A 17,776-nucleotide genomic window follows, 5' to 3' on the forward strand; every position below is an offset into this window, starting at 1 on the left:
CATTTATAAATCTTTGCTCTTATTGTAAATTATGGTAATTTCTGTACCATTCTGCCTTCTTTTCTTTTCCACCCCTTGACCACCCTCTCTCTTAGGCTTTAGTACATGACGACGTGTTTGTGTTTCAGATATTTGTGTTTCCTTTGTTCCCTTGTCTGCGTGGCAGACATGACGCTGGCCATTCCATCTGGTGCAGATGGAGGAGGGGGCTGTGGGGTTCGGCCTGGCCTTAGAGCAGTGCTGTGGGACAGTTGCTGTAAACAGTCTGGGAGGGCGTGTGTTTGCTGGGAGAGTGGAGGGGGAAGGAATGTGAGGCCTGAATGCAAGGATCCGCCACCAGAATTCTGCAAAGAGAAGACGTGTGTGCACTCAGAGGGGGTATGCCCGTGTGATTCGATATCCACCTCGGTTATAAGAATGGGTCTAGTGTAGTTGTTTAGTGCAGCTGTTCCTAAACCTGGCTGGTTCACTGGAAGCACTTGTAACTCAAATTCCCACCAGACCTACTGAATCACTCATCAGCAGTGGGGCCCAAGCTTCTGTATTTTTTATCTTTTTAATGGTTAGCCAGGTTTGGGAGCCACTGGTATGCCGTTTGTTCTTGTGTCTCTGCAGCACCGGCCCCAACCAACCATGGCAGAGGTATGTGTATGTGACTTTGAAAACTCTTAGGAGAAGGATCTCCCCCATTATTTAGTAAACTCTGCTCTTGGCAGCCCTATAAAGATGAATTTGAAATACAGATATAACAAGCAGATGAGTGAAAGGATTCCATTACAGAAATAACAAGGGACAGGATTTGATCAAAGTAATTTGTCAGTGTATTTTATTTGATTCTTGTGTTTATGCCGATTCCTTATCAACATTTGCTTATTCTCACACTTGCAAGTTAGATACACAAATAGCTATTGAATATACTAGCTATTGAATATAATTTTGATGTTTAATTTACACGCAACTTTATAGAAATTGTTAGAGGGCTGTGTTCCCAGAATGATACTCAATGAATGAAGAGAGTAACTCACATTCCATTTTATATTTGAGAAATCATGATTAGAGTGGAATGTTAATATGGTTAGCTGCGGTGAGACAATATTGACATTGTTGCTAAGATATTTTACAAGACATGTCATTGAGGCTGCTGTTTTGAAAACTGAGCAGTTATTTTTTTCTCCTTTTTTTTTTGGTAGTTGTGGTGATAGAGCAGGAATATAGCAAATAAAATGACAGAGGCAGAAAGTATAAAGTCATCTCATTCTCTCTCCCACGCCATACCCCCCAATACAGGCTTGAAAAGGATCTTTTGAAATAGCCACATGTACACAATTGGTTTAATCTTCTTTCTATAATGTGCGCTGAATTGGTTGTATTGCATTTTTACTATGTTTTTGTGGGGAAGAAACTTTAAATGCTGCCTAGAAACTTTGAGGCATTTTTTCCCTAATGTTTATAGGTCCCATTTTCCTTGTAAGGAGTTGAAATAAGATAAATGGTAGCAGCTCCCTTTTATTCTCCTTCTCTTGTAACGAGGCCTTTTGGCAGACAGCTTTGCTGATGGGACTGCCAGAGTTTGGATGTGAGTAGTTAGTGAGGGGGTGGTGTACTGGTTGTGGTATTGTTCTAAAAGTCTTTTTCCCTCCACTTGTTTTTCCACCCCCAAAATGTCAGCATGTCCAATATGACAGAATGTTTCTGATGATTATCATTCAGAGAAGCATGACTTGCTAAATTATCTGTGGATGACAGTCAGTATTTCTTAAGCACTGAACAGCACTCCATGCCTGGTATGCACCTTGGTTAGGGGATCCACACGATGTGGGAAGGCAGGCTAGTGTGATGCTGTGATTAAGAATTCTGACTGTGGGCTCAGACTGCAGAGGTTCAAATTTGGATCTGCCACGTACAGGCGATGGGACTCTAGGCAACTAATTTAGCTTCCGTAAGCCTTAGTTTCCTCATCTGTAGCAAGGGGGCAATTCCTAATGGAATAGGATGAATAAATACGCTAATGTATATAAAGTGCTTAGCAAGGTGTCTGTTATACATAGGAAGATCCTAATAACTGCTAGTTTAATCATCTTTGTTGTTAGGGCAGATACATTCGATGAGCATAATATATAGTAGTCCTCCCTTATCCACAGGGGATATGTTCCATGACCCCCAGTGGATACCTGAAACCTGGATAGTGCTGAACCCTATATATACTGTGTTTTTTCCTATACATACATACCTATGATAAAGTTAAATTTATAAATTAGGCACAGAAAGAAATTAACAACAATAATAAAATAGAACAATTATACAATATACTGTAATAAAAGTTACCGTGTATTGTAGCAACCTCAGCATACAATTTTTTTTCTTTCCTTATTAAGTTGAGAACTTTTACCTTTTCACTTAAAGGAAGCACTGTATGACTTGTCTTTGGCATATCTGAATTGTGAGCATCACTATTCTTGTGCCTTGGGGCCATGATTAAGTAAAATAAGGGTTACTTGAACACAAGCACTACGAAACCATGACAGTCAATCTGAGACAGCTGCTAAGTGACTAAAGGGTGGGTAGCATATACAGCGTGAATATGATGGACAAAGGGATGGTTCACGTCCCGGGCGGGATAAAGCGGGACGGCATGAGATTTCATCATGCTACTCAGAACGGCGGCAATTTAACTTATGAATTATTTATTTCTGGAATTTTCCATTTAATATTTTCAGACTGTGGTTGACCTTGGGTAACTGAAAAGGCAGAAAGGGAAACTGCAGATAATGGGGGATTACTGTATAGTAAAAATAGAGAACTTATATAAATCCTAACATGTTACATGGGTACTTACTTAATGTGAAATTCAAGGGTAAGTGAGCTCCAGCAGTTATGGTGGGGCTAGGTGCGTAACTGGGATGGAGGATGACTTTAGGAGTTTGATATCCAGTGTGCAGTTGCAGTCTCTAGGGCTGCCTCATTGCACAGTTCCAGGGCACCATTCACACAGATGTGAGATGTGCAGCATGGTGCTCTTACCCTCATGATTCCTCATGTCACCGCCAAGAAAGTTCTGTAGAAAAATGAATTCTCTATGTTGTTATAATTTGAGGGTATATTCAGATTGTTATTTTTGAGAAAGTTTAATGTTAAGAGAAGGATTAATTGTTTGGAGATTGGAAGTTAAAAGCGGAGAAGTCAGAGTGTAGATAGAGCTAGGCAGGGAGGTTCCTTTCTATTACTTTGAAGTATATTAGGTTAAGGAACTGGATCTTGGACGACACAGTGACTGTAAGAGAGGGCCAGTCTAGAACTTCATTGTGAGAACAATCAACAAGGAAGACTATCTGGCATCAGTAAGACCTGGGAGAAAGATGACTGGACAGTTTGGATTGGATGGACAAGTGCAAGTCTGAGCCAGGTGGGATGAGAAAACCAGTGGGCATAGTTTGAGGTGTCTGGATAAAGGAGAAGTGAGCCCTCCTTCCTGGGGAAAGGGACTCATGAGAGCAGGAACTTGACAGGTACGCAGTGGGGGGCTTGCTGGGAGACTTCCAGAAGTAAAAGGAAATAGATACAAATTTATGTTTCAAATAAATGTTTAATGGAAAATAAAGTACGTTTTGTCTTACAAACATCTCCTTATAAAAATGTCAGAATATACGTCAACCTTAAAATGTAAAAGGCAGGGAGAATACCATCGATACTTCCACCCTCTTAAGAATAACCACTGTCAACATTTTATCGAATTTCCTTCTAGCTTTTGGTGGTGCATATTATTTTCCCATTGTCGTCATATGGCATATACAAAATTATGTGTACTGGCTTAAATATTTATTCCACATGTTATAAAAAATGTTGATTATATGGTCAACTCAAAATTTTCTTTTTTGTAATTTCAGTTCTTTGGCAGTGAAAATGGTTATTGTGGTTTTTTTCTGCTACTCTGCTTGTTTAGGGAGGGTGGAAGGGGTGAAAAGAGCTTTCTCTGCCCAGTGTCACAACCGTGTAAAAAATGTTAGCCATTGTTAGCAAGTTCTGACACAGGGCACTATTGTTTTAAGAGGTTGACAGATAAGGTAAGAGATTCTTTCTGCAATATGTGATGATGGATATGGTTTGAAAAACACGTTTCCTGAATGAGAAGGGAGTAGAAGCAGAAGAGGAACAGTTGAGTGAAGTGTTTGAAGACTGGGCTTGGGTTATAGTTTATTGCCTTTTTTTTTAATCACAATGTCCCCACTGTTGAGTAGTTAATTTTGATTCTTAGGTAACTTTTTTCTCAAGAAGGATAAGTGGGCTGTGCATTTTCTGGGACTTTTGAGTATCTGAGAATGTTTTTTTGGTTTATATTACACTTAATAGAAAACTTGGTTTGGCTTTATAAGGTTTGGTCATGGTATTTGCGCCCTCAAATTTTGTAGGTGTTACTTTTTGACTTCTAGCTTTTGGTGTTGGAGCAGAGAAGTGTGGTGGGTAGAATTGTGTCCTGCTGCAAAAGATAACATTGAAGTCCTAATCCTCAATACCTGTGAAAGTGACTTTATTTGGAAGTAGGGTCTTTGTAGGTGTAATCAAATTAAAATGAGGTCATACTGGGTTACCTAATCCATTATGACTGGTGTCCTCATAAGAGAAAAGACACGGACACAGGGAAGAATGCCGTTTGATTACGGAGGCAGAGATTGGAATGATGTGTCTACAAGCCAAGGTACACTAAGGATTGTAGGCAACACCAGAAACTAAGGGAAAGGCATAGACCAGAGCCTTCAGAGAGAGCGTCACCCTGCCTGACACCTTCATTTTGGACATAAAGCCTCCAGAAATGTGAGAATAAATTTCTGTTGTTTAAGCTACCTAGTTTGTGGTACTTTGTTACAGCAGCCCTAGGAACTAATATGAGAAGTCTGAAGGCAGTTGGGTTCTAGGTTCTGCTTCCTTTGAAAGTCTCTGTGGTTTTGTATCCCATTAATTTTTTTTTTTTCCCTTTTTCTCCCCAAAGCCCCAGTAGATAGTTGTATGTTATAGTTGCACATCCTGCTAGTTGCCGTGTGTGGGACGTGGCCTCAGCATGGCTGGAGAAGCGGTGCGTCGGTGTGCGCCAGGGATCGGTGTGCGCCAGGGATCCGAACCGGGGCCACCAGTAGCGGAGCACGCGCACTTAACCACTAAGCCATGGGGCTGGCCCCTAATTTTTTTTTTTTTTTAACTATATAATTACTTGGATGCTTGTGATAATTTTTCTTAAACTATCAACTTAAAGTTTTGCCAGGATGAGTCTAGGTGTGGGTCTGCCTTTAGGGAAACAGCCTAGAGCATGGTGGGTCGTTTTTATCTGCGTATCTCAATTCAAAAAAGATTGTGTCGTTGTTTTGTTTTTGAGTTTTAGAGATTATCGTGTCCTTATTTATTCTTGGAAATACCTTTTGTTTTCCATACCTACAGTCTTTTCTCACATCATTAAAACATTTGCCTCTTTCCTCTGCATCCTGGGACGACCTCCTCAAGCTTGTTCTTTAGCGTTGAGTGGGCTTTCTTTAGTGTTAATTCTACTCTTTAAGCCTGAAATGTGGATCATAATTTGGCTATTGCTTTTTAAATTTCCTTACTTTGCTTTCCTTATTTTTAATCTTAGTCTGTAGTATAGCTAAAGCAATCAAAAGAGAAACACCATATGAAGGGTACAGAGGCCATGCCATCCTACATTCTATTGAGGGTGCCAAGCAGTTCACCGAGGTTTTTTCTTAGTCTTCTTTCTTTCAGTCTGCAGGAAGATATTACCACTCTCTCACTAATAAGCTATATCTTTCCTCAGTCTCCCAGCATTTACTATTTTGGGGGGTATTTGTGGTTTTTCATAGAAAGAGAAAAGACCTAATCAGCCCTATTTTACCTACCCCAAACTGTTGGTTCCTGCAGGTAGGTGTGGGGTGGAGATTCAGCAGACACCAGGGTTAGGGACTCATGCTATCCCCAGCCAGGGGGCTGAAGCGTCGTTAGGCCACTAATTGTTGCAACAACAACAGAGGATGCTCCATTGTCTTCCTTAAAATTATGGGGAATGCTTTCCTTTTCTGCCACTCCCTTATCTTTTGGTATAGTTTTTGCACTTGTAAGTTTTTGTCTTTTACTTTGTGGTGACAGGTATTTTACTAGGGTGTTGGGAGAGGCTTTGTCAAGACTGCTAGGCAGATGCAGTTTTAAACAGAAACTGGAATTATACTTTTACCACCTGGGCCCTACCTCTACCGCACCCCCCTCCACTGCTGGCTGTTCCCTGTCTTCCTTTTACCTCTGTATTCCTTCGTCCTGTCCTTCCTCATTCCTTTCCCTTTTAGCCTCTGCTTTCCCCACCATGTTCCCCCGGCCTCCCTCCACCCCACCCCGCCCCGCCTATCTTGATCTTTCCCTGTCCCTGCCCTCTCCCTGGCTGACCTGATGTTTCCCCAGGGCTCTGGATTATTCTGTGTGAGCTGCGTCCACAAGTAGGCCCCACACTACACCACAGCAGCAGAGATTATCAGGACCTGGGTGAGAGCCAGGATGCAGGGTTGGGAGAGAAGAATCATGTGCCTACACTGAGTCCATCGATGATGGGACCAAGTGCACTCAGTGTTCCTGTGCGTTCGACCTCCTTCACAGCAGGACGCCAGTGCTCTTCTTACTCCCCTGCCCTGCATCTATCTCAGCCAACTGGAAACAGCTCACTTCCAAACAGTCAGCCCCACACACTGTCGGTTAGAATGGTCTTTGTGAAATACAACTTCATCGCACCTACTTGCCAAGTTAGGCCATGGCAGGTGGCCCATTTAGATGTAAGATCTTCACTTCTACACATGGCTCAATCCTAGGGAATGTAAATTTAAAGTATTTATACAAAATGTATGCACACTGAAAAAAAAGTAAACCATTTAAAAGTGTATATCTCCCATCCATGCTCCCAATTGGTCAGTTCCGGTTCCCAGAGGTAGCAGTGGTTACTTGTGTGTCCTTCTAGAAACCCTCCGTGCACTTGCGAGTGTGTATGTTTACATATATTTATATACGTAAAGATACAGTGTGTGTATGTGCATATACAGATATACACACTCAAGGAATGCACATTTTGAATAATGGAAACATTTTAATCATCTCCATGATTGAGTATCCCTCAAATTTCTTGTCCTTTTCATCTCACCTACCTCTTTGTCTTGTAATAGGAGCACAAAGATTTCAGATCTTTTTGACCACCGCCTTGCCTCAATGGTTCTCAATCCTGGCTGCGCATGAGAATCACCTGGTGAGCTTTAACTACCAGTGCCTGAGCCGTACCCTTACAACCACCTCCCTGGGTAGGGCTCTGGCTTCCTTCTGTGCAGGGACTGGGAACCTCTGCTCAAATAGTGTGCAGTAGTGGCAGGCCTGACAGATCTACAGAATCCGAGTGTGCTGAGTTCGATAGGACCCGTGGACCTGGGTAATGAGTATGTCCTGACAAGGAAATGTAGAATAATGAATTCCACACAGATTTAAGGTGAACCCCGCCAGGTTGCTTTTGACCACAGCTGCCCTGCTGCTTCGTTCTTTATCTGGGCCCAGCAGAGTGACTGGATTCTCTGCTCTGTGTGGCGGGAATGGCATTCAGAGCATCCACCCCAGGCAGAGACAGCAGACCCAAAGGCTGCAAGAGTTAATGAATTTACAGTACAAAGTGAGAGGAGAAGAAACTATTTAGGGTGCTTGATGACTGAACATCTATCTCAGATCCACTTCGCTTGTATGGTGACAGCATAAGGTGTGACTGAAAGAAAATTAATGATCGCTGGGCCTGGGTGCCTCCCAAATGGAGTGTTCCAGGAGTGCTGTGGAGCTAATTAACCAGCCGGCAGGAAAAGTGAAAAGAGATGGGGGAACAGGTTTCTTTTCACAGTGGCCCGGTACTGCATGTAGACCTACATATACTATTTTTGGTTTTCCCTGTTAAGTATACAAAGTGACACAGTGTCAGAAGGCACATCTCAGTAGCCTTTTCTTTGGGGAGCAGTACTGAGGGAATGGACGCCGCATCGGACTGCCTGGGTTCAGACTCAGCCCTGCCCTTTGCTGGTGTCCTCGAGCAAGATACCTGATGTTCTCTGTGCCTTGGTTTCCTAGTCTAAGGAGAAGCATCATAACAGCACCTGCTTCATGGGGTGGTTGTGAGGATATGAATTAACAGATATGAAGTGCCTAAAACCCTGGCCTAACACGTAGCACACCTGAAGGAAGCATTTATTATTATTATTTTTTTTTTAAATAATTTTATTATTTATTTAATTATTTTTCCCCCAAAGCCCCAGTAGATAGTTGTATGTCATAGCTGCACATCCTTCTAGTTGCTGTATGTGGGACGCGGCCTCAGCATGGCCGGAGAAGCAGTGCGTCGGTGCGCGCCCGGGATCTGAACCCGGGCTGCCAGCAGCGGAGCGCGCTCACTTAACTGCTAAGCCATGGGGCCGGCCCAGCATTTATTATTTTAAAATGCAGCCCTCTGGTGCTTGGGAGTGGGGGTTTTTCTGAGGTCATATATTAAAGCTCAGAAACTCTTGCATGGTAACATGTCTTAAAGGAAAAACTTTGACGATTAGAGAGGAAATGCCAGTCTGTTTACTCATCTATTTCAGGATAAAGTACTTTGGGTTCTGTGACCACTGAGTATTAAGAATAAAACTGTAAGGATAGTATTTACTGATCTCCATTTAGAACCCGCTTGGTGGAATTTTCAAAAGGATAGACTTGTGTATTGACCAGGTTTTTCTGTACTCTGGGGGTTAGCTGCTTTCTTGCCTCCTAGTGGTATTGTTTGAGAATTAGTCATGACTGTGTGAATAATGTTTTGGAAAATTGCTTTCTTGGATACATTTATCTAGCTTTCTTTTTGAAAAGGCACATTAACAATCAGTAGTTCTGGCTGGATACTTGGAGAGATCCTTTAAGATGTAAAATGGTTTAAAGTGTTTTCAGCTGCAGAGAGAGCCTTCTGAAGGCTCCAGAAATGATACTGGATCTTGTGGGAGGAAATCTTTTCCAATTTTCTAGGTTTCTGTAAATATATATGAGTTATATGGTTATAAAACTTTATGATGGAAAATATGTTTAAGAAACATTAGTGCGCTCCCAGGCAGGGATCGCACAAAAGATGCCCTAACACATGTAATGCCCTAGTTAAATGTATTGCACAAGTCTCATTTTCTGGAACTGGATAAACAGAACATCTTTTCTCTTTCTATTCTAAGCTTCCCTTTCCCCATCTTCCATCTCACCACTTCAGTGGCACAATAAATGGAAATCTTATTTCCTGCATCTGCAGCCCTATTTACCTGAACGTCTAAGCTCACCCCGGCCTGTCTCAGGTCGACTCTTTCTGAAATGCGCTTTTACTTTCATCTCCCTGGCTTCGTTGCCCTCGTTTTTTTAAGCCTTCTCTAATCCTGCACTCCATGTACTTTAATCTGTGATGTTGGATGTTGCCATTCTGCATTGCCGCCTGTAAACATTCATCATCTCCCAGACTCACATTTTCTTCCATTATGAATTTGAATCCCTTTTCACAGTCTGTAATAGTGAAAAAAAAATTAAAGAACTATTATCAAAAGCCATTTCTGCCAATTTAAAATGCCTTATTGGATGGCTTTATCCCCTTTGATAATTCCATTATCTTTGTAAACTTTGACTTGGATTTATGGTTCTTTTGTGTGTATGTATGTGCATATGTATGTGTTTACCTATATTTATTACAAACAGAACCTTATGCCCCCGTGTCCTTTCTAGTCTTTTATTTTGGAACTTAAAGAATTAGTGATTTTAAAATAGGAAAAGGGGTGTGTGTGTATGTGTATATGAATGATAGAGACCGTATGTGACCTGCAAAGACTAAACTTCTATAGCAAAAATGTGCTGACCCTTACAGATTTAACTCATATAAAAATATGTCTATTTGGGGGAACCTTCATTTTTTTTCAAAGTAAAGTTGTTAAACATGTAGAGTAGTGAGTATGTTAGAACCTGAGCTGGCAGTTGGCGGGACTTTGGGAATTGGTGCTAGCTGTGGCCCCTGTTCCTCACGGTTAACCCCCATGCCCCAGCTTCCTGTCTGTGAAACAACATGATTGGACTAGATGCTCTCTGAGATTAGAAGCATGTTGGGGTGGATGAGAGGGTCTGTGGTGTGTAAATGTTCCATGGGAAACACCTGCCAGTGGACGAGGAAGAGGCCTGGTAAAGCATTGGTGGATGATGACAGGGTTTTCCTACCCTGAGAGGATGCATTGTCCTACCTGGCCTGGGCATTTCTGCTGCAGCAACAGGAAGAGTGATTGAAGTGGGCTTCCCATCCCTTAATTGAGGTGGAAAATAAAACAGATCAGTGAAAAGAGAAACAACATCTCTTCAAGGCTAAAAGAAATGTGCCAGCCTTGCTGGTTGTTGCAGTGAAATGATTTTAATTCCTCTTAAACCTCTTCAAGCATCTGCTGAGGAATGTTAAATCAACCGGAGAATTTCTGGTGTCATGTTGCCCAGAACCAGTATTGTATAGTTCTCATGGATGCCCCTAAGAGATTTTCACTTTCTGCCACTGGCGTCGTTGTGATGCTCTTGGACTGACTTTGACCTGAACCCCTTTGCCCTTGTGCAGTTAAAGCAGCAGGCTCCGGAGGGCTGTCTCCAGCTTTTAAGCCGCTGGATCACCCTGCTTGCTTCCTGCCCCCTGTTCCTACATAAAACTTCCCTCCCTGCTTTGTGCCTTTCTAGTAAAAGGAAGCTGGAAGGTAGGGATCTTTAATTGTGTTTGGAAAACCAACCAACAGAACAACATGTTTGGGACGGATGTTGTAGTGACATGTCAAAGTAAACTTGAAATAGAGACCCCTCTCGCCAAACCCCACCTCTAAGTCTTTTTTTATTGCAGACCACATAAAATGAAAGTGCCGGGGCACAGCTGCTCCAGAGGCTGAAGGTCCTCATGGTTACCACATGCTTTGGAAACTCATCCCCACCAGACTTGCAGTTAATGAAAATATTTGCTTTGCTTGATATAAACAAAGTTTATGGGCAGAATTTGTAATTAGGAAGCTCTTTAATTCTCTTTTACCCTTCAATCCCCAGTTTGCTCTTGTATCACATTCTAAGTATTTCTCAGTAATGAGCTTTCCTTTTTTATTTTTGGTGTTGTCATAATAGATGTATTTCTCCCTAATTTTGTGTCCCCACTCAAATTAAGGGACTTGAAGTCTGGGGTGTTTTTTTTTGTATAGGTCAGAAATAGTTGTGTGTGGGTAGGAAAGACAGTTGCCTTGTCATAGCACCTGCCCCTGTCAGGCCATCCCACAGCCATTTGACTACCCAGGTCGATGACTTAGGTGGTATAAGGACAGCCACAGGGCAGTGTAGCTCTCTTCAAACCACATGGAAAACCAGCATCACCTCTTCATGGTCTCCCCCACATCCCATGTGTATAATCCCCTGGGGCTGAGGCCTCAGCGCTTTCCAAGTTCTGTTCTGTCTCCTAGAGCTTCTTGCCAGACATCCAGTAACCTGGTCATCAGGCGCCATTGTTGTAGGCACAGCACTTGTGTTTCTAAGATGAGACCGATGTGGTGGTGGGGACTGTCATGAGAGCCAGGTATTGGGCCAGAGAAAACAGCTGTCCTTTCTGCTTTGAGAAGTCTCAGCACGGTGGGCCTTCAGCCCCAGTGGGAGCTGGCGTTCTGGTGCACCCCTAGTTCTGCCTTAAAATCCATTTCATTGCCAGACAGTTGAAGGGGAAGAAACTGGGAAGTCTCATGCCCTGGCTCAAGACCTCAAGGAGGTGGTTTTTGAAAGATTTCAGGCTCATTCACGGCGGTGTAAGACCAGCTCCTGGGTCCTGGGAATTGGTGGTAATGGTATCTTACAGTGCGTGCACCGGTGAGGGTTGTAGGAGGACCAGAGTGGGGACATTGCTGTCCACATGGACTTAGGCAGTAAGGATCTCCACTAACTCCTGCCTGCTTCCTTCTCTCAGAGACAGAATGTTATTTGTCTTGGGCATTTACATGAATGTTATTGTTTTTGAAAATTCTAGTGAGGGTTTCCTGGTAATTCTGGTCGTTTCTTCAAATACCAGTCATTTGGGCTTTTAGTGATAAATCTTTAGTTTCCCAGTTTATTAAAACCCCTTCGAACATAGCTGGCCCAGCTGAGACCGAAATTACCTTTCTGACGTTGGTAGTTTACCCATTGCAGAACCCATGGCTCTTCTGTTCTCAGCTCTGCTGGTTTTGAGTTGCCTTTGAAAGTCAGGCATGAGCTTGTTTGCCAGTTTTAAGCACCACCACCCCCTAGGTCTGTGGAGAGGGTGACTGTACTTTAACATGCCTCCTAACGTGAAAAACAAGTACAACGGTGCAGTTTGGAACTTGATGGTTTGGGTTACATCCCTTTTGAGCCTTGTACACAAAGATCTGCAAAAATTGAGTTCCCTCCTGGCTGGAGAGCTTTCAATTCAAATCCAGGCTTCGATTTTTCAGAATCAGGAAGGCATAGTAAGGACCAGTTGGCTCGCTTTTCTCAGACTCGTTTGCTTGTGGAAAACTTTCTATATCTTTCCACTTCTGCTGTATATAATTTAGAGCTTAAAGATGCGTTTTAATCATCAGGATAATGATTTACCTTCTCTCCTTGCTCTTCCTCAGTAGCTTTGGTTGGTGATTGGTGGGGGAGGAGCAATAGGAAGGGAGCATGTGATCTGAATACTTGAGGACTGGCTGCGTTGTTTTTGGAGAGGCTGGTCCTAACCTGCATACTCCCTTTCTTGTGTACTTGCTGCACTGTAATTACCTCCTCTGTATTAGTCTTATTCTTTTTGGATCTGCCTATCCTGGAATGTTTAATTTTTCATAGTGAGCTTATTTGCACTTAAGTTCATTAAGGGGTAAATGTTTAGGCTGATTGAGTTGTAGGAGAGTAGACCCTGTGCTATGGGCAGTGTGGAGTAGATGAGATGGGAGAAGACAGGTATGGTGCTGGGGAGGAATGGTGAAGTAGGCTAGACCCTCCCTTGGACATTTCTTATTAGAGAGAAGTGGTGGGAGGCCAGGGAGTTCTGGAATGGATCTTGGTATTTGAATCTATTCTACTGATACCTGTTTGAGACCTTTACTTTACTTTAGGTGAAATCAAAGCTTCTTGTGGATCATTCATACTTGACGTTGATCTAATCTCAGATCAGTGGCTTTCTGGACCCATTGTTAGGAATGAAATCATTCTAGTTGGTGTGCTGCAGAAAGGGGTATGAGGCAGAATTCATACCACTGATGCTTGAGTGGTGAAACTTGAATTTACCTTCACACGATAAAAAGCCGTAAGAGTGGTAAAGAAAAAAAAATCATTTAAAAAATTATTCAACACACACATATGGTATATGGGAATTATATTCTAAGAATGTAGTTCTTAGGAATTAAATTTGCATGTACATATAATGGATGGTCTAATATAAGGTTTTCTCTCTCCACTCCAGGAGATGACTTTGATCCAGAGACTTCCTCTCCAGTCCTGCCCCCAGGCCATGGAGGTGACTTTTCCGTGAGCAGTCTTCCTATAGCAGAGGACACCTACAGGGTGAGCTTAGCCAAAGGTGTCTCGATGTCTCTGCCTTCCTCACCTCTGCTGCCTCGACAGTCTCACTCCGTGCAATCAAGATCGAACAAAAAATCCCCAGGTAAACAAGCAACAATACAGCCCTAAACTAGCTGTCTTGGTTACATATGTAATATACATATTGAAGTTAAGCAAAATTAGTGCTTGTGAGAAATCTTCTGGGAGAAGGTTTTTTTCTTTTACAGTAACTTCTGGAAGAAGGAAATCTTTAAAAACAAATTTATCATTTGAGTAGACTCATTGCTATAGTTCAACCTATATATAAACTATTTTGATTGCCCAGGCTAGACTTTTACAAAGATTCAAGATGTTGTTGTCAGTATTAATGTTAACTGACAGTTTTGTTGTCTTCTTGCTCACGAATTAGGGAATGCTATAATCTAAACGCATTGTGATGCATTTAAAGGTAATGGATTTAGGCAAGTGTAATCTGACAACAGCCCGTTTATTGCTACCAAATGTTATATACTGATGTTTTTTCCTTGATTACATCAGCCAGCATTGGACAGCTATAAAATTTAATTGTGAAAATTCAGACTTGCAAAGGGTTGGGGGCAAAGGACTTATGGATTACTTGTATAAAGTATTTTGGCTTCCCTCATTGTTACCAACTTTTTGCACTTTAGCAATAAAAACCCAAGCATTATTTAATTTTGAGAGGTTATGAGTCAGATGTAAGGACAGCCTTTCCAAAATACTGATACTTAGAATCATTCTTTGATCTTTTAGGTTTGCTGAGTATTTGTTTACTGAGGGCAGGATAATTTGGGGCCTTACTGATCATATGCCAGTGCAATGATTCTTCTTACTTACATGTAAACCTGTTTGAAATTGGTCTAAAATGTGGCCTGGCTGTGAAATCGGTATCTGTTTTTCTGGTTTCCTAAATATTTGTATTATTTGAGAAATCATATGCAGTGTTTTTGAATCATTTAGTGGATGTTTGTGGTTTGTGGAGGGGGTAAAATTAATAGGGCACATCTTAGAAATGGTGCTGTGAATTGGTGGATTTCCAAAATCTTTTACTGTTCTAGAACTTTCTTATTTTGGACAACATAGTGTACGATCCACTCATCAGCTGGAACTTGGAAACCTTTTGGTATGAAGTGATTTCCTATGCCAAGGAATTTGACCTGTTTATCAGTATTTGGGGAACTTCCTGGAATGTCCTTCCTTCCTTCTCTTTGCCCTCCCCCTGCCGCTGTATCTCTTTGTCAGATGTCGAATTTCTTTTCTTCTTTCAAATCATAGTTCCCACACTGCCTTTTTTGTCAGTCACCCCATTGGAATTACTCTCCTTTCTACAAATGGTGCACAGCATTTTACTTTTTCTCTTATCAGCCACATTTGTCCTTTTTTCCTTGAATTAGTGTGTATGTGTGCTTCCTATGTCTGATGGATGAGGACAGGCACGATGTCTTCTTTGAGTTAACCTCATCTGTCTAAAACAGATAATAAAGAGAGTTCTGAACCTCTCAGGGTCCTTAAGGGACCTTAGTTAAGGGTAATGCAAAGCACAGAGATTTGATCTTTAGGAGAATTTTCCTTCCTATAGTCTGTGCTACTGCCAGTGAATTGATGCTGCTTGGGCCTTAGGACTGGCAAACACCTGAGAGACTCTAGGGAATACTGCATTTCAGATATAATTTTATTATTAATAACACATTCAATGTTTGTTTTAGTGGGACTTTAATCTTTTAAAAATTTTTTACTTCTTCTTTGTTTTTTCCGCAACTTTATTGAGATATAATTGACAAATAACATTGTGTCAGTTTAAGGTGTGCAGCTTAGTGATTTATATATGTATATATTGCAAAATGGTTGCCGCAAAAAAGTTAGTTAACATATCCATCACCTCACAGTTACAATTTATTTATTATTTATTGTGTGTGGCATTTTAGTAGGACGTGATGGAGCAGTGAATGGCATGGCAAGATGAGAAGTGTGGCTATCCACAAGGGTCTCTGAGAGGCTACGGGCGCACCAGTAGAGAAATCCCTGATAAGGCCTTGTCTCCTTCTGTGTCCTGACCAAATTAGATATCTTTGGTTTTGGGAAAATATTCTAAAGTTTGTTTTTCTGCTTAGGAATAAAATTTATTTCTGCTAAATTCTTTGCAAGGCCTTACGAATCGAAGGGAGTAGTTCTGCAACACTTAACCTTTTAACGGATTGAAGAAAATATTCTCCATCTTAGATGCATTTGGTCCAAATGATAATTAAATACACTAAGCAGCTACTTGTCTAGCGGAGCAGTGCTTGTGTATTGCCCAAATTCGTACAGCAAATGAGTGTCTCACAGTGGTCATTTGGCTTCATTATCTTGGTAATTTTAATTCAAAAAGGAAAGTTAAGGGCAGAAATGCGTGCTTAAAACCGGGAGTGACTCAGAATACATCAGACAATAAACAATATTTTTTCCACAGTGTCTAACACACAGATTTGTGTTTAAACCATATTGTTGGAAAAATATCCAGAGCCCTGATGTTCTACCTGCCTGTAAAAATAGTTGACATATGGTTGTGAACGTGCATTGGATTTAAAAAGGGCCATCTATTTAAAAAGCTAGCACCGTTGTTGCTAATGATACAGTAAATACGGTGTACGTGCGGCTCCCATAGGTATGGAGCCCATCCCCTCCCCACCAGCAGCAGGCTCTGCTTCAGGATCTTGTCATCTTTCAGACTCAGCTCTGAAATTACCTTGATGACTTCTGTTCTCATTTGTAAGATAAGACTCTTCTCTCTCTTTTGTTTAAGAAGGTGCTTTTAAAAAAAAACCCCACAAACCTGTTTTACTTGTTTGGATAGAAACTCTTCATTAATTGATACTAATCAAGAAACTGTCAGGGACTGAAACTGTTATTCTAGCAATGGTCAAATCCTATAAACCCCTGTAATAGGCACTCAACGCAGCCTGTATTAATGAAAGTTTATGTATTAATACAATTGGTGATGAGCTCCTGGGCCATGGGAACTCTGGGCCAGAGACAGTTTCATTAACCTTGCAATAATATGACCCTGCATGTTACGATTGAGTTTCTTACATTCCACTTATATTGCTACTCTTCTATTACCTTGCTCCATGTATTTATAATTTTTTCACTGCTAGCCAGAAGATTCCATTTTCTGAGTGTTGTTACAAATTTTTGTTTTTTCTAAATGGAAAATACATTTTCTGGTAATGAAAACAAAGATCAGTATCCATTAAAGTGGTTCTGTGGCTGTTGCAAGCCTTTTTGGATTAAGAATTCATTAATATTTGCAATGTATCCTTTTGTCTTGCAGGGAAGAGCAAAGCCCATTTCCTGTGGTTTATTTATTAGTAATATCATTAGTTACTTTATATTTGGATTACATTTCCCAGATCACTTTGGGGCCCGTTATGAAACAATCAAAAGGTAGTGAATGAATGAGAAGCAACCTTTTTTTAAAAAATTTTTTTATTGATGTCATAATAGTTTATAACTGTGAGATTCCAGTTGTACATTATTATTTGTCAGTCACCATATAAATGTGCCCCTTCACCCCTTGTGGCCACCCCCCAACTCCCCAGAAGGTCAAATACCGCATGATTTCCTTCATTAAGTAGTAGATAATAACAACAATAAACAAACACATAGGGACAGAGATTGGATTGGTGGTTACCAGAGGGGAAGGGGGGAGGGAGGAGGGTGAAAGGGATAATTCGGTACATGTGTGTGGTGATGGGTTGTAATTAGTATTTTGGTGGTGAACGTGATGTAATCTATGCAGAAATAGAAGTACAATGATGTACACCTGAAATTTTTACAATGTTATAAACCAATGTTACTGCAATAAACAAAAAATTAAAAAAATAAAAAAATAAAAAATATAAAACTAAAAGCGCAAAAAAAAATTTTTTTTATTGATGTCATAATAGTTTATAACATTGTGAGATTCCAGTTGTACATTATTATTTGTCAGTCACCATATAAATGTGCCCCTTCACCCCTTGTGGCCACCCCCCAACTCCCTTTCCTCTGGTAACCACCAAACTGTTCTCTCTGTCCCGTGTGTTCATTTATATTCCACATATGAGTGAGGTCATACAGTGTTTGTCTTTCTCTGTCTGGCTTATTTCACTTAACATAATACCCTCCAGGTCCATCCATGTTG

The 17,776-nt window shown here is 41.2% G+C and overlaps 1 protein-coding gene across 11 annotated transcripts in view; it reads left to right on the forward strand.

The window, feature by feature from the left end:
- The window catches only part of TANC1 (tetratricopeptide repeat, ankyrin repeat and coiled-coil containing 1), a 230,894-nt gene that overhangs the window by 86,854 nt on the left and 126,264 nt on the right, over positions 1-17,776 (forward strand). For all 11 annotated transcript variants that reach the window (XM_058549031.1, XM_058549030.1, XM_058549027.1 and 8 more), the window contains one exon: positions 13,499-13,699. In XM_058549031.1, coding sequence (XP_058405014.1) covers positions 13,499-13,699 — 201 coding nt within the window. The remainder of the gene's footprint in view (positions 1-13,498; positions 13,700-17,776) is intronic.

This window comes from Diceros bicornis, chromosome 10 (genome assembly GCF_020826845.1).
Source record: "Diceros bicornis minor isolate mBicDic1 chromosome 10, mDicBic1.mat.cur, whole genome shotgun sequence".
Classification (NCBI taxonomy): Eukaryota; Metazoa; Chordata; class Mammalia; order Perissodactyla; family Rhinocerotidae; genus Diceros; species Diceros bicornis.